The sequence below is a fragment of the Microcaecilia unicolor genome, chromosome 1 (assembly GCF_901765095.1).
Source record: "Microcaecilia unicolor chromosome 1, aMicUni1.1, whole genome shotgun sequence".
NCBI lineage: Eukaryota > Metazoa > Chordata > Amphibia > Gymnophiona > Siphonopidae > Microcaecilia > Microcaecilia unicolor.
The window spans coordinates 364778185-364800239 of NC_044031.1; the positions used below are offsets into that span (position 1 = coordinate 364778185).

The 22055-nt window shown below is 39.1% G+C and overlaps 1 protein-coding gene across 1 annotated transcript in view; it reads right to left on the reverse strand.

Annotated features, from left to right (window-relative positions):
* Positions 1 to 3816: 3816 nt before the first annotated feature.
* CLPTM1L (CLPTM1 like) overlaps positions 3817 to 22055 on the reverse strand; it is a 346065-nt gene continuing 327826 nt past the window's right edge. The window contains exons 16-17 of the mRNA XM_030209834.1: positions 6417 to 6532; positions 3817 to 4211 (exon numbers count right to left, since the gene is read on the reverse strand). Coding sequence (XP_030065694.1) covers positions 4127 to 4211; positions 6417 to 6532 — 201 coding nt within the window. The 3' untranslated portion in view covers positions 3817 to 4126. The remainder of the gene's footprint in view (positions 4212 to 6416; positions 6533 to 22055) is intronic.

The following is a 22055-nucleotide window of genomic DNA, read 5'->3' on the forward strand; positions in this document are numbered from 1 at the left end:
CATTTCCTTCTGACTTGACCCCAAATGAAGAATGGTGAAGTTGGACTTTTTTTTTTTTAAATCAGGTGATTGATGAGCTTTATACCTTAAGGCCATCTGTGCTGGGACCGCTGCTTTTTAACATATTTATAAATGACCTAGAGATGGGAGTAACTAGTGAGGTAATTAAATTTGCTGATGACACAAAGTTATTCAAAGTCGTTAAATCGCGGGAGGATTGTGAAAAATTACAAGCGGACCTTACGAGACTGGAAACTGGGCGTCTAAATGGCAGATGACGTTTAATGTGAGCAAGTGCAAAGTGATGCATGTGGGAAAGAGGAACCCGAATTATAGCTACATCATGCAAGGTTCCATGTTAGGAGTCACAGACCAAGAAAGGGATCTAGGTGTCATCATTGATGATACGTTGAAACCTTCTGCTCAGTGTGCTGCTGCGGCTAAGAAAGCAAATAGAATGTTAGGTATTATTAGGAAAGGAATGGAAAACAAAAATGAGGATGTTATAATGCCTTTGTATCACTCCATAGTGCGACCGCACCTCAAATATTGTGTTCAATTCTGGTCGCCATATCTCAAAAAAGATAGAGTGGAATTAGAAAAGGTGCAGAGAAGGGCGACGAAAATAATAAAGGGGATGGGATGACTTCCCTATGAGGAAAGGCTAAAGCGGCTAGGGCTCTTCAGCTTGGAGAAAAGGCGGCTGAGGGGAGATATGATAGAGGTCTATAAAATAATGAGTGGAGTTGAACGGGTAGATGTGAAGTGTCTGTTCACGCTTTCCAAAAATATTAGGACTAGGGGGGCATGCAATGTAGTAAGTTGAGTGAAGAAAAAGTTTAATTAAACTCTGGAATTCGTTGCCAGAGAATGTGGTAAAGGCGGTTATCTTAGCGGAGTTTAAAAAAGGTTTGGACGTCTTCCTAAAGGAAAAGTCCATAGACCATTATTAAATGGACTTGGGGAAAATCCACTATTTCTTGGATAAGCAGTATAAAATGTTTTGTACTTTTTTGGGATCTTGCCAGGTATTTGTGATCTGGATTGGCCACTTTTGGAAACAGGATGCTGGGCTTGATGGACCATTGGTTTTTCCCAGTATGGCAAAACTTATGTACTTCTTTAAACTCCATCAATTGAGAACTGTTCGTTCATTATTTTCAGAGGAGCATTTTACTATCCTGGTTTAAATCTTGCCCTTTTTAGAGTATTCCAACAGTTTATATTGTTTATCATCATCTACTTTACTTTCTTGATTGCAGGTTTTACAGAACACTGCAGCAAAATTAATTTTTTGACAAAAAGAGATTTGATCATGCAACTCCTTGTCTTGTGAATTTGCATGGGCTTCCAGTAACCACTCAGGTTTCTTTTAAGTTGGCGTGTTTCATTTATAAAATATTTGAAGGATCTAGTACAGAATACTTAGTAAAATTATTTGCAAGTCCACTGTCGCCTTCTTCTTCTAGATCAGGAATATCTCAACTTCTTTACTTTCCATCGCTAGTGGGTATTAAATATAAGAAGTCTTTACAATTGTCTTTTCCTTATTAGGCAGTAAAGCTTTGGTGCTCCTTACCCGTTTCTCTTAGAGAAATAGCAACATATTTCAGCTTACAGAACATTTGAAAAGACATTATTAATTTTATCTTCACCTTTTTTTGTATTTTTTTTATTGTAACCCGCTTTAAACCAGTATTTTGGGAGTTGGCGGGCTATAAGAACCATTTCATATTGTATCATACCTATATGTAAGCTCCTTTTTCTCTACAATCATAGTTTTATCTTTTCTTCTATAAGTCCATGGCTAGTCTCCTGTCAATCAGAACACAGACCCCTAAATAGCACAGAACTAATGACTAAGTTCTTGCAACTGAAGAGCCATTGGTGTTAGTGCAAAAAAGGGATTATATCAGCTCCTGTACAAATTATTTAATTAGTCCCTATGGTTTATCTTATGCTGCAGAGAGTCCATGAAATGGCCTATGGCTGAATGAGGGATGTTATCTTCTCCTGAAGGTTTTACACCATCGCTATCATTAGCCCTAAGGCATAAGCCAGAGATGGGCACCTTATTATCTTTGATGACTTGCAGCCAGCATGTAGCCTGTTTTCATTACCGTAGTGTCACCTTAATAACATTTGGTACAGATGTTACACAACAGGATCATCAAGTGAAGGAATTCAGTAAGACTTGCAGTATTCTCTTCCCCTTCAAGACACACAGCAATTCACCAGTTTTTCTGCTTAATTTTTTTGTTATGTTCTCCTTAGAGCTTATAGCAGACTAGTAAAAAAGCCCCGTTTCTGATGCAAATGAAACGGGGGCTAGCAAGGTTTTCTTCTGTGTGCATGTGGGAGTGTGTGTGTTCCTGCCCTCTCTCCCCTCCCCCCTCTGAGTCCTTCATTGTTACAGAGAGAGCGATTTGATTTCCTGCTTTGCTGTTTTCCTTCACTGTTTGTGTTAGAGAGAAAGCGAGGGCAGGGCAGACACTCATGGGGAAACCGGATCTCTCTCCCCCTTCACACTTCCGGTTGGAGGCTTCATAGAACGTTGGTGTTGCCTTTTATATATAGAGATATCTGACAAAGTAATATGAAGATGTACAACTCAGACCTGCAATAAGAGGAAGCAGAATGTGAGACCAGTACTGTTGATAAACAGCTTTGAACAGCAAATCACACACCTGATTTGACTCTACAATTTGGATAATGGAAATAACATATCTCGTACACAAAGAAAGCACAAAATGTTCCCTGATCTGAACACTTGATCAATAGTCATCAGGAGAACCATCTGAGAAAATCTAAAGTTCAAGCCAGCTGTTTTTTTTTCTTTTTAGAATTACTATATTATTGGAATTCATGTATTGAAACAGTTCTGATGCAAACAAGTTTAATGTCCAACTCACAACCCTAAAACCTGCACAAATAGGCTAACTGGGGTAAAATGTGTGCTATAAGTCAATCACTGGCTTATCCTCTACATTCCATCTGATAAGAATGATGTAATTTACAAGAAGCATGTCAAATTCATACATGCCCATAATCTGTCTTTTTTTCAGTAGGTGGTTACTAATATCTTCAGATACTTCTTTTTAAAATTGTCTACCTTCTTTGGATCATTTTATCTTTAGATACTGTATTCCTGTTTTGGGTGCATCAGGATAACATTATTAAATTCCTAATGATCAGCATAACTTCTTGATTTATTTATCTAGGATTAAAGTGAGAGAGAAAAATTAAACATACATGGCTTTGCTGACTCTAAAGAATCAAGTACTAGAAAAAACAACTTTGGTAGTATGCTGCTGCAAAAGCATTTGTATCACCCCCCCCCCCCCCCAAAGTAATTAAAAAATACCCCAATTTTCTCTTTTACAAATCTGAATACCTTGTATAACTCTTGGCTTAAAACACATTTCTATCTTTGAACTGGCTGTGTCAATGATCTGTCAAAATTACATACGAGTATACCCTTTCTGCAATGCTGATTTTTGGGATCTGGTATATATAGCTAGTGAAAAAAGAGGTATGTAGTTATTGTACAGTCCAAGGCAGCCAGCCGCTAAGATACAGTAGTTTTTAATCAAGTGAACACCATTTTATACAGCCTTTTAAAGGGAGCTCAGAATATGCATCATCCTTCAAATCAAAACATATGTTTCGAGAAAAAAGGTAGCACATTCAGCAGGAAATTAAACAATATTTCACAGGATGTGTAAAATGGTTCACAGAAACTGGAATAAAAAATATTTTTATGCCAATGTATACATTAATAGTGAGGCTATTCTATATAAAATAAGCTTAAAAAAATAAATGACAGCTTTTATTACAGTTTATATTTTCAGGAAGAGATAATTTTAGGTGTCTGGACATACAGTAATTCTTGGCAAACATTTTCACATAGACAAATAAAATTAATGTTTGTTAAACAAATTTTTTACTGTTAAAAAAACACACACACATACAAACATTTGAAGACTTTGGCAATGTTGAGAAAAATCTGTCCATGAATATTCATAACTTTCAAAAAATACTCCGTTACTGGACAATCCAAACAGTCTGTTTATTCTTCAATATATGTCATCAGTGGCCAAAAGAGATGGTTCTCCTGTAATGTTGTTTAGTCCATGTGGGATTTTCTTTTAAGCTTTTCTTCATAAGACTCACCAAATTCATTCACTCTACTCTTATCCACAGGATAAAGCCTTAAAAAGAGAAACGTTACTGTAATACAGTGCCAAGTAAAACATATTTTGAAAACACAGTTCTACTTATTTATAACATTTATATTCCGCCAATATTTCTTAAGCAGCTCACAGAATGAACAAAAATACCACAACATGAAACTCACCCTTACAACATGATACTGTTATATATACTCAATCATTAACCTTCTTGATCAAATACCACAGAGAAAAAAGTTCTAATTCTCACTAAACCCATAAACTGAATTTCAAAACAAAATTGCCTTTTTACTAGGCTGCGCTAGTAAATGAGCTCAATATTTCCTTATATGATCCTTTTCTGTACACTAAGACCATTTCAAGCATGACCATCAAAAGGGCTTTTTTGTATTTTATTTCTGGCCGTGCACTAATGGCAAGTTTTCCAGGTTCTGAGGCACCAAAGCATCCCAAAACCATCATAATACCACCACCATGTTAGACTGGTGGCATGATATTCATACATAATGACTTATCAGTCCATACAACATTCTCACAAAAGGTTGAGGATCATCCAAGTGTGATTTTGCAAATGTGAGACAAACATTGCTATCATGTTTGGATAGCAGTGGGTTCCACCTTGCTATTCTCCCATGAATCCCATTTTTGCCCAGTCTCTTTCTCATTGTGGAGTCCTGAACACTGGCCTTTGCTGAAGTTGAAGTGGTGCAAAGAAAAGCTACGAGAATGGTATGGGATTTGCGTTACAAGACGTATGAGGACAGACTTGCTGACCTGAACATGTATACCGTGGAGGAAAGGAGAAACAGGGGTGATATGATACAGACGTTCAAATATTTGAAAGGTATTAATCCGCAAATGAACCTCTTCTGTAGATGGGAAGGCGGTAGAACTAGAGGACATGAAATGAGATTGAAGGGGGGCAGACTCAAGAAAAATGTCAGGAAGTATTTTTTCACGGAGAGAGTTGTGGATACTTGGAATGCCCTCCCGTGGGAGGTGGTGGAGATGAAAACGGTAACGAAATTCAAACATGCGTGGGATAAACAAAGGAATCCTGTTCAGAAGGAATGGTTCCTCAGAAGCTTAGCGGAGACTGGGTGGCAGAGCCGGTGGGGGGAGGCAGGGCTAGGGGTTGGGAGGCGGGGCTAGTGCTGGGCGGACTTCTACGGTCTGTGCCCTGAAAATGGCAGATGCAAATCAAGGTCAGGTATACACAAAAAGTAGCACATATGAGTTATCTTGTTGGGCAGACTGGATGGACCGTGCAGGTCTTTCTCTGCCATCATCTACTATGTTACTATGGGTCTACTGCTTCTGCACAGAATGTCTTATGAACTTCTGCTTAAGCAGGACAGCACAAAATTCTACCCTAATTTTTTACAATCCACAATCTTCTTGCTCTAAATCTACATCTTCTCTTTAAACCATAATGGAGATTTTTTTTTCTCCTAACTTCAGCTGCCCTAAAAAGCATGAATATATCCATAACTGTGACGTCTGTATTCCAAGAATTAAACAAGCCTCAATTCCTATTCCTGCCTGCATTTCCTAGAATGTTTCATAGGTGTCAAAATTCTTCCAGCAATGCTTCATTTAATGCTGTGAATATTTCTAAAAAGATGAAACTCATGGGAATTTGACTCTACTGCTCACTATACACAATCTGGATTTTGTTTCAATTTCTTTACTCACTTTTCCAAATCTGAGCTCAAGACGTGTTAAAATTAGGGCTGCACTTATTTTCCTGCCCAAGGGAGTTGACAATAAGTTGTACCTGAATCAATAAAGGGTGAAATAACCTTCTTAAGATTGCAGAAGCATCAGCAGAATTATGATTTGAACCCTGGTTTCTCTGATTCTTAGCCTGCTGTTTAACCACTAGGCTACTCCTCTACTGATGTAAAATAGAAAAACTCAGGAGAACACCACTGGGTGCCTTTTGATTATAAAGATGTTAGGAACCTTGGAAATGTCAGAGCTAAATACTTAAGCATCTCTAATTTAAAAAAAATATATATGCAAAATTGAGAAGATTAAGGAAGGGCATTCATTGTTAGTGTGCACTAATGCCATTAATATACCTTATATAACAAAGGGCCCACTGAGTACAATGGAATCTGCAATAAGAAATATATACCATTATACAAATGACCCCTTCAGGAATAATTGCCAAAGAACTAGAAAACCGTCACCATTTTGAGAAGACTATACAAGAATACTTACCATCTTTGGTAAAGATATATCAGGAACACCACATCATCTCTAAAGCATGCTAGTCTATGGGATGTTGGCATGGTGATGATAAAAGCGAAAATATCATCGATGAAAGTATTGAATGCCTGCAAAATACCAGATTTTAATCTGTCAAATTACTTTACCAAAATATAGTGTGCTAGAAAAAATGTCATCTATGTAATAACACAGTAAATGCTTTCCTGACAAACATTATAAGTTCTTTGGAGCTTAAGTCAAGAGAGACACCTAGATGGTACAGATGCATTTGCTCCCCTACTAACCCTTTGGAGACCAGAAGGTTTGACGAAAAGGTGCCTCAGACAGTCCCATACATAAAATATTATTTATTTATTTGTTGCATTTGTATCCCACATTTCCCCACCTATTTGCAGGCTCAATGTGACTTACAAAGTTCTGTTATGGCATTTGCCATTTCAGATTCGAAATTACAGTTGGTGTTACATACAGAATAGGTTGACATGAAAAAAAATAAGCAGACAGGCATAGAAGGAACCAGTCAATTTTGATTGGTTCCTTCTATGCGTTACAGTCACAATTATTGAACGTTATGGTATGCCTTGTTAAAGAGATATGTCTTCAGAGATTTACGGAAGTTAGTTAGTTCATAGATTGTTTTAAAATTACGTGGTAGTGCATTCCACATCTGTGCTCTCGTGTATGAAAAGCTGGACGCGTGTGTTAGTCTGAATTTGTTTTTTGCAGCTTGGGAAATGTAAATTAAGGAATGTGCGGGCTGACCGTTTAGCATTCCTGGGAGGTCTAGCATGTAGGCCGGGGCATCTCCGTGAATGATTTTATGAACGCTATGGCTTATCTCATCACTATCGTCATACAATTCCCAATAGTTCCCTTTTTAAAATAACATTTACATTTATTCTTTTCACCAATTACAATATCCACATCAACCATATAATTCATGGCTGGTCTCAGCACTATTGTTATACAATACCAAATAGTCCTTTCTCAAACAATATTTATTCTTTTCACCACCTACAACATCTATTTTAACCATATATTAATCTCTGGATGTTTTATGGTTTATCAGTGTTCACATGTCTTCAATTTTAGTTTGTCTTTTAGATTAGTTATTTACTGTTTTTATACTGTTTAGCCTTAACATTGATATTACATGGATTTTATATACTTTGGATATTACATTGGATTTTATATATTTGTGTTTTAATTTTCTGTTCTTTTAGAATTATTCACTTGACCCCTGATCTAGGTGGTATAATACTCCAAAACACGGACAGTGTCAGGGGTCCTTTAATATTTGCATCAATAAAGCATTTCTTCATAACAGCCCCAGTGTTGGATTCGTCCTTTGATCAGCCTCTACTTCTTCCTTGTTGGTCTAGATATTTTTTGACAATTGTTTTTTTTTAACTAACTGTATCCTCTATTCCCTCCCCATCCTCACCCCCCCCCCCCCCCCAGAAGACAATGGAAACTGCTACCAGCCTTCTAATAACTGTCCTGCCTCTAAATATTAGCTTAGTATTTAAATTATATACCCTCCATGTTGCTTTTAGAATGATTAGCCTCCACCCATTTGAAAGTAAAAATCTCCTTCCTACTTTACCTCTAACCCTTCCCCTAACCCCAACAATAATGAGGTAATGGGATTTGATATACCACCTTATATGCAGGTACTTTGCTTCCCACAGTTGACTTGCAATTCTAAGAACCTTCCAAAATTGTTTAAATGACCTAACATTCAGACAGGACCCCCTGAAGATTTCCAGCTGATATCAGGTCATCTGCATGGAAGGTCGTTTTCAATTCATAGTCTCCCCACCTTTAGTCCCTGTATTTCTTAAGATTGCTGAAGCTTTTGCACAAAAGCGAAGATACTTACCTGTAGCAGGTATTCTCTGAGGACAGAAGGCTGATTGTTCTCACAGGTAGGTCACCATCCGCCCAGGAAATGGCAAATATTCCACATTAAAATTTAAAAAGTTTTACCAGAGTCTTCTGGTGCGCGAACAACGCATACGCGGACTTCCCGCCTGTCGCGTAAGTGTGGCTTTTCAGTTTAATCAAAAAGCATAGAAACAAACTAACAACTCCATAGGGGAGGTGGGCGGGTTGGTGAGAACAATCAGCCTGTTGTCCTCGGAGAATACCTGCTACAGGTAAGTATCTTTGCTTTCTCTCAGGACAAGCAGGATGCCTGTTCTCACAAGTGGGGTATCCCTAGCAACCAGGCTCACTCAAAACAATGAACACTGGTCAATTGGGCCTCGCAAAGGCGAGGACATAACATAGATTGACCTGAAACTATAAACAACTGAGAGTGCAGCCTGGAACAGAACAAAAATGGGTCTAGGGGGGTGGAGTTGGATTCTAAACCCTGAACAGATTCTGCAGCACTGACTGCCCAAACAGACTGTCACGTCGGGTATCCTGCTGAAGGCAGTAGTGAGATGTGAATGTGTGGACTGATGACCACGTTGCAGCTTTGCAAATCTCTTCAATAGAGGCCGACTTTAAGTGAGCCACTGACGCAGCCATGGCTCTAACATTATGAGCCGTGACATGGCCCTCTAGAGTCAGCCCAGTTTGGGCATAAGTTAAGGAAATGCAATCTGCCAGCCAATTGGAGATTGTGCATTTTCCGATGGCGACTCCCCTCCTGTTGGGATCGAAAGAAACAAACAACTGGGCAAACTGGGCTTTGTCCGCTCCACGTAAAAGGCCAATACTCTCTTACAGTCCAAGGTTTGCAAACTGCTTTCGCCAGGGCGGGTATAAGTACATAAGTAATGCCACACTGGGAAAAGACCAAGGGTCCATCGAGCCCAGCATCCTGTCCACGACAGCAGCCAATCCAGGCCAAGGGCACCTGGCGAGCTTCCCAAACGTACAAACATTCTATACATGTTATTCCTGGAATTGTGTATTTTTCCCAAGTCCATTTAGTAGTGGTTTATGGACTTGTTCTTTAGGAAACCGTCTAACCCGTTTTTAAACTCTGCTAAGCTAACCGCCTTCATCATGTTCTCCGGCAACGAATTCCAGAGTTTAATTATGTGTTGGTTGAAGAAACATTTTCTCCGATTTGTTTTAAATTTACTACACTGTAGTTTCATCGCATGCCCCCTAGTCCTTATATTTTTGGAAAGCGTGAACAGACGCTTCACATCCACCTGTTCCACTCCACTCATTATTTTATATACCTCTATCATGTCTCCCCTCAGCCGTCTCTTCTCCAAGATGAAAAGCCCTAGCCTCCTTAGTCTTTCTTCATAGGGAAGTCGTCCCATCCCTGCTATCATTTTAGTCGCCCTTCGCTGCACCTTTTCCAATTCTACTATATCTTTCTTGAGATGCGGCGACCAGAATTGAACATAATACTCAAGGTGCGGTCGCACCATGGAGCGATACAACAGCATTAACACATCCTCACACCTGTTTTCCACACCTTTCCTAATAATACCCAACATTCTAATCGCTTTCCTAGCCACAGCAGTACACTACTACTACTACTTAACATTTCTAAAGCGCTACTAGGGTTACGCAGCGCTGTACAATTTAACATGGAAGGACAGTCCCTGCTTAAGGAGCTTACAATCTAAAAGACAGATGTACAATCTAAAGACAAGTGTACAATCTAAAAGACAAGTGTAGAGTCAATCTGATAGGGCATACTATATTTCTCGAAAGGTTAGGTGCCGAAAGCAGCATTGAAGAGGTGAGTTTTAAGCAGAGATTTGAAGATGGGTAGGGAGGGGGCTTGGCGTAGGGGTTGAGGAAGATTGTTCCAGGCATAGGGTGAGGCAAGGCAGAATGAGCGGAGCCTGGAGTTGGCAGTGGTGGAGAAGGGTACTGAAAGGAGGGATTTGTCCTGTGAGCGGAGGTTACGGGCGGGAACATAGGGGGAGATGAGGGTAGAGAGGTAGTGAGGAGCCGCAGACCGGGTGCATTTGTAGGTGAGGAGGAGAAGCTTGAATTGTATGCGGTATCTGATCGGAAGCCAGTGAAGTGACTTGAGGAGAGGGGTGATATGAGTATATCGGTTCTGGCGGAATATAAGACGTGTGGCAGTGTTCTGATTAGATTGAAGGGGGGATAGATGGCTAAGTGGGAGGCCGGTGAGGAGTAAGTTGCAATAGTCAAGGCGAGAGGTAATGAGAGCGTGGACAAGAGTTCGTGTGGTGTGCTCAGAGAGGAAAGGGCGAACTTTGCTGATGTTGAAGAGGAAGAAGCGACAGGTCTTGGCAGTCTGTTGGATACTGAGTAGAACGTTTCAGTGTATTATCGACGACAACACCCAGATCCCTTTCTTAGTCCATAACTCCTAACGTGGAACCTTGCATGACGTAGCTATAATTTGGGTTCTTTATTCCCCACATGCATCACCTTGCACTTGCTCACATTAAACGTCATCTGCCATTTAGCTGCCCAGTCTCCCAGTCTCGTAAGGTCCTTCTGTAATTTTTCACAATCCTGTCGCGAATTAACGACTTTGAATAACTTTGTGTCATCAGCAAATTTAATTACCTTGCTAGTTACTCCCATCTCTAAATCTTTTATAAATATATTAAAAAGCAGCAGTTCTAGCACAGACCCCTGAGGAACCCCACTAACTACCCTTCTCCATTGTGAATACTGCCCATTTAACCCCACTCTCTGTTTCCTATCCTTCAACCAGTTTTTAATCCACAATAGGGCATTTCCTCCTATCCCATGACCCTCCAATTTCCTCTGTAGCCTTTGTAGAGATATGGTGCAAGTTTAAAAACCTAGAGCCTAGATTTGAGGCCTAAGGGTTTGCTTGCTGGATGACTTAGGTCAAGGAAAATGGCCGGTTGCTTAAAAGAAGTTTCTAACACAGAACAGTTGGCAGTGGAGAAATGAAACTGAACAACTGAAATGAAACTGAACTGACAAGAGAAATGAAAGTGATTAAAAATGTATGAAGCAAAGAACACCTATGGTAGATGTGAAAGAACAGGAAACTCAGAGGGGAGTAGGTGTTAGAACATCACGTTTTGTGGTCAGTATGTAATTTGATAAAGTAGATTGATAACGAGATCTATAGAATTTAATGCAGTCAGGAGGGTATAAAAGCTGGCAAATTTTAGTGCATTCTAAGAATGCGTAAGTATTGTTCTGCTGCAGTTTCATTGCCCCAGGTACAAATAAGTACCTGTATATAATATGTAAGCCGCATTGAGCCTGCTATGAATGGGAAAGCGCGGGGTACAAATATAACAAAAAAAAAAAAATCAAAATTCATGTACTGAATTTGGTGCCAGTAAGTAAAATACTTGTCCGGTATAAAAAAAAAAAAAAAGTAAAAGTAGTCATCTCACTTCTTTTCTGTTAACAAAACCTTGTTTACTACTATTCCTGTTCTATATATATCATTTTTCACTACGTTTACTAACAATCTCACACTATATTCACCCCTAAAACTTCCGACCTCTTCTTGAGATCGGTACTCTAGATGTTCAACCATAATTTTCTAAGCGTGGTCTTTATGCGAACACTCCTTGTTCAACATGCTGAATATTATGGTATTCCAACTATCACTCATAAGTCTTCCTTCTTCATAAAAGGAAGCTTTCTTGACATGTACCCGCCTCCCCAACATACCGACTTGTGATAATTTTACTGTTACTGAATTTGATGTTCTTCTGCCCTGCTAATCTCTGAAAGACTAAATTCACTAATTATTATTTTAAACCTCTCTTCTCCGAGAGAGTATTTCTAGAACCCTGTCCAGGCTTCTCTCCGTGCCAACTTATGGTAAAATTTAAAAAACTTCATATTCCACTGCAGGTTTTTCATACTATCTTTCTTTCTTCTTGCTGACTGGGTGATGTATTCTCAGTATCCTGTCAGTTCTGAGTGCCATTTATCCCCTCCCTTCCCTGTTAAGATTATTGTTCACTTTATCTGTTTCCCCCTTTCTTTTTGATTTCGTGTTCATCCCAGACCTGTGACTGCAAGAACTCCTTATCTTTCTTTTTCATTCTAATCTATTAAGACTTCTCCTTTGGACATTGTCATTTTTTTTTCTCTCTCACTTAAATTCTGCTTGAACACTTAAACTCTGCGAATCTGCTTCTGTTCATTTTCATTTTAAAATTAGGCTGTCTCTCCATCCTGTTTCTTATTTACTTGTTAGCACAACTCTGCCACTTCCTGGTTTTGAAAGCAATTCTGCTACTTTTTTTTTTCTCTCATCTCTCTCTCTCTGTCTGCAGTACCTCTGCTTATCAGCCCAGGTTTTAAAGACTATAGTACACAGTTCGCTGTGGCTGGTACTTTCTTTCCTCTCTGATATGTCTCATAACTAGTTCCCTTTTCCATGCCCTAAATTCAGCTTCACAGTTGCTTGGCTGCACACAGTTTCTTAAAAACCTTGCTACTATTTCTTTTTCTTTTTCATCTTTTGTTGGTTTACCTGTCCTGTTGCCTCATCTGTCATTGCTTTCTGGTCTCTTATTGGTTGCTAAATATTTTTCAGTTGTACCTGTTTTCTCATTTGTTTTCCCTGTCATTCCTGCATTTACTTTTCTGGCCTGACTCCTCTTATAATAGACTTCATTATGTGCCCTTTCCATTGACCCCAGATTGCAGTAATGAATCCACAGATCCCCTTACTTTCATTGCCCCACTGCAGTGCATATATCTGAAACTGTAGATTTCTGCCCGCTTTCCTTCAAATCAAAGCCCAGTGGTCCTGTTACTATTATAGATCACACAAAGGCATTATTTGATTTTATGCCTCTAATTTGGGTAAAGTTTAGATATATTTATAAATTTTATATGAACCAATTTCTGTATGTGATAGGTTGCTCAAGTTCCGAATTGCATGTCACTGTCCTATAGTTATTTCCTCCATAAGTTACTACAGTCATAAAAAGGTAGAAACCTTTTGGAGGAATCATTTCTGCTTTCCTCCTACCTTGTCATGCTACAAGTTACTATAGGTTTTAACTAGTTCCAATTTGAATGTTTTATTTTACTAATTTAAGATTAAACTGTGTCCTCTTTAGATAGTGATAGTTCTGTATATGTGGGACATTTTTTGTATATATGTGTGTGAGTGTGGTTTTTCTTTTCGGTTTGGGTGCTGTAAGTTGTGACGAGGACATCTTTGCTTACTTGAACGCAGGACTCTACTGTATCTCTGACTACTGAAAGATTTATAGCATTACTAGGAACTGATGTTTCCTGTGGCACCTGCAGTCTTGTTTGCTGAAGTTTAAAATGGTGAGCTCTGATATTCATCTGGTTCTCACAGCGCTCTGGTCGGTTATATCTGAGTTCTTCTTTCTGGTATTTCTGTAGCGTACTTTAAAATCATTCTTTCTGATTTAGAGTTTCTGTTACTTTGGGGGCTGCATAAAAGATTTTACAATTGCTTTGAACATTCATATCTTATCTAGGGACTGTTTCAGTTATATTTTAAACAGGAAGCGACCATAGAATCTAAAACAGCTGTATTTCAAATTGGCATTAGCCATTTTTCACTGCCCTTCATTTACCAGAAATGCCACTGACAGTACTGCCATTGCTTGATAGTAATTTATTTTAGCTCATTCTTATATTGTAATAGTACATAAATCGAAGAATACCTCTTTATTATTTATTTCTCAGTAACGCTTCACTGCTTTGTAGTTACTGTATGCTGTGCACTGCTCCCTACCCCTCCCTCTTTTGGCTTGAGCTGGCTGCATTAAGCTTCACTTCTGCTCTTATCGTGTTTCAAGCACCCATTTCCCCCTAAAGTATGACGGCTGTCAGCTCTAGGTTTTGTTGCAGAACACTGTTGGTCTCTCTTCAGTGCTGTCTGTTAAAAATTATGCTTCCTATTACACTGAATTTAGATATGAATCACACTTACTTGCTCTTTACCCTGCCTGGTAGTTCGGCTGGTAATTTATGGTGATTACCGAGTTCATAGTCCGGTCTGCATGCTTTACAGTTGTCTGCTTTTCCATGTTCTTATAAGCATATGCTATTCGCATGTTTATTCTAACTTCCTCATTTGGGCTTATGATGCTGCTACTGCTGCTCACAACCTAATCTGAATACAACAACCTAACCTTACTACTAACTTTCACTTGCAACCACTAGTTATGGACCATAAGTTTTATCTTATCATATTTTTTGCTTTGTTTCTCACTTCCTAGCTGGCACATACCGAGTTGACTATTTGGTTCCGTTTAAGTCTGTTCTTATCTGATCAAGAACAATTAGAAGTTCCTGTGTTTAATGACAAGCAATGATTCTATCTCTGCAGATCTGCTTTATTTATCATTAAAACGGTCTGCTATACATTTTCCATTTTGGTTTTCTGACAAGGGTAGGGAATGTTAAATAGTTTCCTCTTTTGCTGTTTGAGTATAAACCTGCCATTTCAACTTCCTTGCCTTTACTTGCTGTTTGTCTCCTACCTTGAAGCCTTGGTTGGGGATTTATGCTCATTTAAGCTTGTGCTCCTTACAGGTTCTATGCTTTGTTTTAAAAAAAATTGGACGCACCCACTTCCTTATTCAACTCCCCCCCCCCCCCCCCCCCCCTCATGCTTTCAGTGTTTTTTTCTCTCAGCCCTGTTTCATAATCCAATTTTGGCTTAGTTGCATTACCTGTTTTACCTTGTAATATTTTTGCTTTATTTTTATTTCACAGCTGGTCCTTTGAGCCTTCTAGGATTGGCTGCCGCCCTGTTCAGGTTCCTGTAAAATTCTTTATCTCCTTGCTTTCTCTAACTCCTTCCCACTCCCCCTAACTGGCTTAATGAGTTTTGTACTGCTTTGCTAATTTAAATCATTTCTCTTTCTTTCTTTTACTGTCGTGTTGGTGATTTAACTATTTTTGCTCTGCCACTTTGAGAATTTTCAGCTGGTCTTAAGCTGGCAGTACAAAATTAAAATTTTACCTTTCTATTCTATACTTTATACCTTTGATATATTAACACAATTGGATTCACTGATGCCGTTGAGAAGACTTACATCCATACCATTTGTGGGTGACAGTGATTAAATTTTTAAGGTTTAGATTTTAAACCCGTTGAAGGGCAGGCCACACCAATTCTGTTTTAAGAATACTTGGTCTTTACCTAAATTGACACATTTTTAGTTGTAATTACTAGGGTGGCCCCGAAGTTAGTTGGATTTGAGACTTATGTTCATGTTGGCTAATGGGAGACGTCTCAGCCCGCATTTCCATTAATCATTTCTGATTGGGGCACATAAATTTATAGTTGTAGTTGTTAAAGACCCCCCTAGGTGCTAGACTTAGTGCGAACCCTAAGGCGGGGCGCTGTCTTTCGGTTCCGAACTCAGTGTTGCCTAATTTTGGAATCCTTTGAAGGGTAATTGCAATAACCCCAAATTGTGGGCTTCATCAGTGAACGTGTGCGTGGCTCCTGACAGGCGGCAAGAAAGCAAGTTTGGCCTACCCTGAAAGACAGTACTTTCTTTTCGGCAGTTGCAAGCGCAGTCGGTGGCTTCCGCCTGGCCATTTCTGTTTTAAACCCTCAACGTTGGATTCACTTGAAGCCACGTCAGTATATTTTCAGTTCTTTGCATGATTTACTGTTAGGCTAGTCTTCTTTATATGCTATTGTAGCTTGTTTGTTTAGCTTTTATTGTTGCACTAATAATCCATACTGCACTCTCACGATATTCTCCTCTATAACATTGTTCTAGAGTAGATTCTACCCTTCAGTTACTCTAGCACATAGTTCTAAGACAACATTCTAGAGTACCCCTATTCACTTCCAGACACGTAGGTATATTTTTCTATTCTCTGCATGCTTCATTACTAGATTTTAGCAATTTCACCCTTGCACGCTTAACTATCCTGCAGGTATATATAAGATTCATTATATTTGTTATCATGCCCTGCCCAACGACGCAGTTAGAGTTCTTAAATGGTCAAATGTGCGCATTTGTTGCCTTAATAAAATTTGTGATTATATCCTTGACATTTGAATTTTGAATGTTACTGTAATGTTTTAAGAAATGCTCCTGCTTATATAAGCTACTCCTCCTCTGTAATTTAAAATATACTCCAAAATGTAATTTGATTTCTGGGGATATATAAGCTTATTATTAGCTTTCCCTCTGTATCCTGATATGCTCCCATGATTGAGGGTCCCAATCGTGGAAGCATAACACGGATCAGGTTAAAATTGAATAAAATGTTCACTTTCCAACTTGGCTCTGAACTATTACAGAGGACCATAGGTTATTGTCTCTCTTGTCAGATCTATCTAAACCTTGTAAAGGTCAGACAAGGAGGCCTCATAATATAGTTTTTACATCTTTCTTTTCAAACATTGGGTTCAAAACATGTCTATTGGCTCTCTACAGTATTATTGCTAGACTTACAAATCATATTAAAAGCTGTATTTTCTAGAAGCAGTCTCTGACCACAATGTTTCCTCAGACTGTACTAACTTTCTGTACTAGCCGTGCTGTTAACGGAATCTTATCTACAGAAAAGAAGTTTGTTTTCTGCCTATGGATAAAACAGTAACCTTTCGCCCCCTCTCTCCCAATGCTGAGGCTGTTCTGTTTGTAATCACTAAACATACTATGTTTTATACTGGACAATTGAGGCTTTTGATGAAAGATGACACATTTTAATTTGCTGTCCAGAATGTGGTTTAGGTCAATGCTTGCAGTGGCCAACTGAACACAGGAAACACGATTATCTCGTGATTTCCTCAGGAAAGAATGACAGGGATTTAATCCCTTCTACTACATGTTCTGCACTATCTTTTACATTTAAATGATAATAATATATATGATCAGCTTTCTTCTAAATTGTGGGCTCCTCAGCTATTACAGCAATGTAGAACTGTTCAGAGTTGTTTTAAATGTTTTCTTTACACTCCTTAGCGGGGACCCGCTATTCCTACTGGTAACTTGCCCATTGTGCAAGGACAAGCACTAGCATGTGGTCTTCCCAGATATGCAAACACCTGTAAGAGGTAAACGGTACTTGCTTGCTTGTGTATTTTTTTAAATGGATAGAAGCATTCCCATGCACAAAAGAAACTGCACAAGTGATGGCACTTTCACTCTGCAATGGACTCATTCCCAGATTTGGCATTTCAGGCAAAATTACAACTGTTAATGGAACATATACTAATCCCCTATTTTTTTATTTATAACTGAACAGAACATATTGTACTACATATGATTTTGCGCAATATTCTAAATTTTTTTCCTAATATTTAAAATTTTTCTGTTCACTATTTTTGGGGTAAACAAAATTTACTCCCTTCCTGATTCTGTTTAGCAGTGATTATTTATTTATTTATTTTACCTCCCTATGAAAATAGTCGTTTGGAACCTGCATAACCACCTGCAACATATCTTTATAATATGTTCACTAACATGAGAATTTCTTTGTCTACTGCTGTATTAGATTGTCTTGATGATCCTAAACATACTGATCTTGGAATTGTCCTAACAATGTTGAATCCTAATCAATGATATCAAGACTGAAGACGTGCCCTAAATTCCAGAATCCTTCACTAAGATTAGGTTACCAGAGTCGACGCATATCCCAGTTATCCATTCCCTGCCTTGCTGTCCCTGTATGTTCCTTTCCCCTCTGACCCTCAGTCCTTGTTCAGCCTAGTGGAGATCCAGTTCCTGCCTTGTCCTGCAAAGTCCTGCCGGCCGCCTGCACCCAGGGGCTCAACTCCTGGGGAATGGTGGTCAAGTGTAGGTGAAGCTGGGTTCCAGTCCAGTGGGTTCCAGACTGTGTGTTCTGGCTTGCCAGTGCTGTTGGGGGTTTTTTGCCTGCCGCTGCCGCTCCTCAGCAGTGGTCTAAAGGCTCACAAACCTAGTTCCAGCTTTGAAAAACATGACACACAATTCCGGTCTGGTATTTTTGCTACAGTCGACCCCTAACAAGAAAACGCCCGGCCATTTGAACTACTCCGATGAGAAATTAATCTTTTCCAGAACTTGCATGCCATGTCCCAAGTGTAACCCTGTCAATGACCACTGTACTGCGTGCCAACAGCGCCTTCCTGAAAACCAAAGAGAGAGAAACTGTTCTCTGGAGGCACCTCGATTACATGGACTTTCAACATAATAATTATAAACTTTAATTTCTCTGCACGTTAATTTTCTAATTTTTTTTATAACCTTTTCTTTTGTACCCTATATTCTCTCATTCCTACTGTCCTTTGACCAGTTATTATTAGAAATAAGATATATGTCTTGCTTCATTCAGATTGCGCAAGAGGATATATGATAAAGACATGGAAAGACCCAATTTTGTACACCGCAAGTATTACAAGATATGGACAGACCCAATTTACGTTAGACCCTTCCAGGTTGAGGCACTATCTGCTACAACTGTCAAGCTACAGGACCACGTCTTGGGTTTACCCAGCCACAGAACCAGGTGTTACCAGCCCAACCACCTCAGAACCAGCCACTTCCCTCACCAAACCAGCAACTAACCACCTCTACTGACTCCTCGCCCAGATCATTATGAAAATCCAGAATTTCCACCTACACTGATTCCTTAGCCACCACTCATCCCACCGTCTGCTGTAAATGAAGTTCGAAATTTGGTACCTCTGCCTTTCCGAGGTCCATCGCCTGATCTACGTGACCAACTTGTGAACATACAGGTTCTAATCGAACGATTGATTGCTCCTACCCCTGAATTACAGCCAATTTTGAGAACCATACATCTTGCGTTCACCTGAAGTATAGTCCTCAGTAAAGTCCAGGACTTAGAATCACCACTGTAGACATCTCAGAACCAGAACAGTGTAATACAGTCAAGTTCACAATTGCCATTTCTGGACATTATGGACTCATGTTTTGTTTTATTTTGAGTTTAGCATTGTCCCTGTTTACCTTGGAAAGATTCTATTTTATTTTATTTTCCTATTACTCCCTTAGCTAATTTATGTTGCTGATGACACAGTTTCCATTGTAAGTGGATGTTCATAACTGAACCCTTATTGTTTTTAGATTTAATTTTCAGTGTACTTTCATTTTTGCATTGATTCTGAATATTTCTTGCAAAATTTGTTCTATTATTTCTGTTTATGAAATTCAAATTGATACTGCCTATACAAGGGTATCATTCAGCCATACAATTATTTAGTGGTAGTGTAACCTATCTAGGTATAGCTATCTTTAGAATGACATTTCTTAGTATAATTTTCCTAGGTTCTCTCCCTCTGGAGTCTTATAATTATATCGATATATGTATGATGCAAACCCTAATGGTTTCTTCAGCCTATTTTTAATTACACTATTGGCAATTCTAAACACAAAAATCCCCCTTACTATTGCCTCCCTACGCCCACCATGACGCAAACAAACAAAAGAGAAGCACATCACCTTCTGGCTCTTTTGACGATCATGTGTACCATTGATGAAATTGGTGTTCCAAGAGGGGTCCCTGATGAGTTTAAAGCTCGTAACCAAATTGCTGCTGGATTTGAATCAGTTTTCTTTTGGTGGTCGACAGTAAATAATCCCATGCACTAGAGGATTAGTAGAACACTTAATTGAAACTGCTATAAGCAAGAAAGAGCCTACAGGACAGTATGTCTTGTATGAAAAAATTGATGGGGCAGATACATCAGATTATGTCCCCATGCATTGGTCAAACTGCTATGTAATAGACGAAACAGATCCCGTAGAGGGACCCGCAACTATTTAGTAGTGTAGTATACATGGGATTGCTAAGTATTGCTGAGTACTAAACAATGCTAATAATATGTAATATGTGACCTGCAAGAAAATGTATAACCATATAACTAGCTTAGAGCAAAAATGTTAACCTATAGTAGCGATTTGATAAGAGTATGTTAATTGTATATCTATATTAGTTGTAATTGTACTTGCCAAGTGATAGCATGGTTTTCATGGACTTCCAGGTAAATCAAATTGCACATCTGACCGCAGATTTGAATGGGTTTCTAGAGGGGTAGGTACGAGAACTGCCCAAGGGATGGATAATGTAGAGGGAATACCTATTCTCCAATTAATATGTTGCTACCTGTAAATGAGAATTCCTGTTCTTGCACAGTACCGGTTCACTGTAGTGGTCAGAATCTTAACACTCACACTCCCTAATCTATTACCTTCTGGAATAGATGGTAACAACTTGGACGTTCTTTTGAAGCTGCCCCACCAGGGGCCAGCAAGAGGGGACTGTAGAGATATGGTGCAAGTTTAAAAACCTAGAGCCTAGATTTGAGGCCTAAGGGTTTGCTTGCTGGATGACTTAGGCCAAGGAAAATGGCCGGTTGCTTAAAAGAAGTTTCTAATACAGAACAGTTGGCATTGGAGAAATGAAATTGAACAATTGAAATGAAACTGAACTGACAAGAGAAACGAAAGTGATTAAAATGTATGAAGCAAATAACAACTATGGTAGATTTGAAAGAACAGGAAACTCGGAGGGGGGTAGGTGTTAGAACATCACGTTTTGTGGTCAGTATGTAATTTGATAAAGTAGATTGATAACGAGATCTATAGAACTTAATGCAGTCAGGAGGGTATAAAAGCTGGCAAATTTTAGTGCAAGAAGGAGAGAACTCCTGGATGTCAGACTGATAGAGTCCTGCCGCACGGACCTCTTCTTGAAAGAATACTATTATTATTATTATTTATTGCATTTGTATCCCACATTTTCCCACCTATTTGCAGGCTCAATGTGGGTTACATAGTTTTATTAACATTGTCGTTCCAGGATATCAGATACAATTAGTAATGTGCAGAGATTAAGTAAAGGAAGAAAGACGGGAGTAATTAGGGTATTTTTCAAGTCCTTACTCAAGGCCCATCTCTTCTCCCTTGCTTTTGGTGCCTAACCACCTTCCCATTCCTGATACCTACACTGACTACATAGTTTTTACCTTTAGATTGTAAGCTCTCTTGAGAAGGGACTGTCCTTCCCCATGTTTAAACTTGTACAGCGCTGCGTAACCCTGGCAGCGCTATAGAAATGCTAAGTAGTAGTAGTAGTATAGAAGGTGGGCTTTCATAACTGAGTGGGTTGGATGAGGTGGATTAGTGAGGTGGATTAATGAGGTTGTAGGTTCTCATTGTAGGCCTTATTGAAGAAGTATGTCTTCAATAAGGCCTACAACGTATGCGTGCATTACAATTGTATGTTACTTGGTGAGTATTAAAATCTGTAATCTTCAGAACTAAAAACCATTTTTCCTTCTCTTCCTTACTAACACTCAGTGATGGAATCAGATGTATATGATAACAGATTTTCCCAGATTCTATCTGACATTAGACAATCAGTCTAACAGATGAAAATTACAAGTTAGTTACCCTCTCTGTATAGCAGAATATGATCAGACTGAGTATAAAGAGGACCCAGAATATTATTATCTCCTAAGTTTCAGACTAACAGAAGACAGGCACATGTCTGTTGGAATGAGATGGAGTCTGGAGGTCTTAATGAGGAAGCCTTTGGTCCCCCAGTGCTCAGTGAAATGCCTGGCCCATTGTCACTGAGTACTGGTCCTCTGGTCAACTCCCCTAATAACATCTAGAGGGAGGAGAGACTAGAATGGGACCATAAAAATATTATTCACCTTTCATGAGGTACCTTGTCAAACGCCTTTTGAAAATC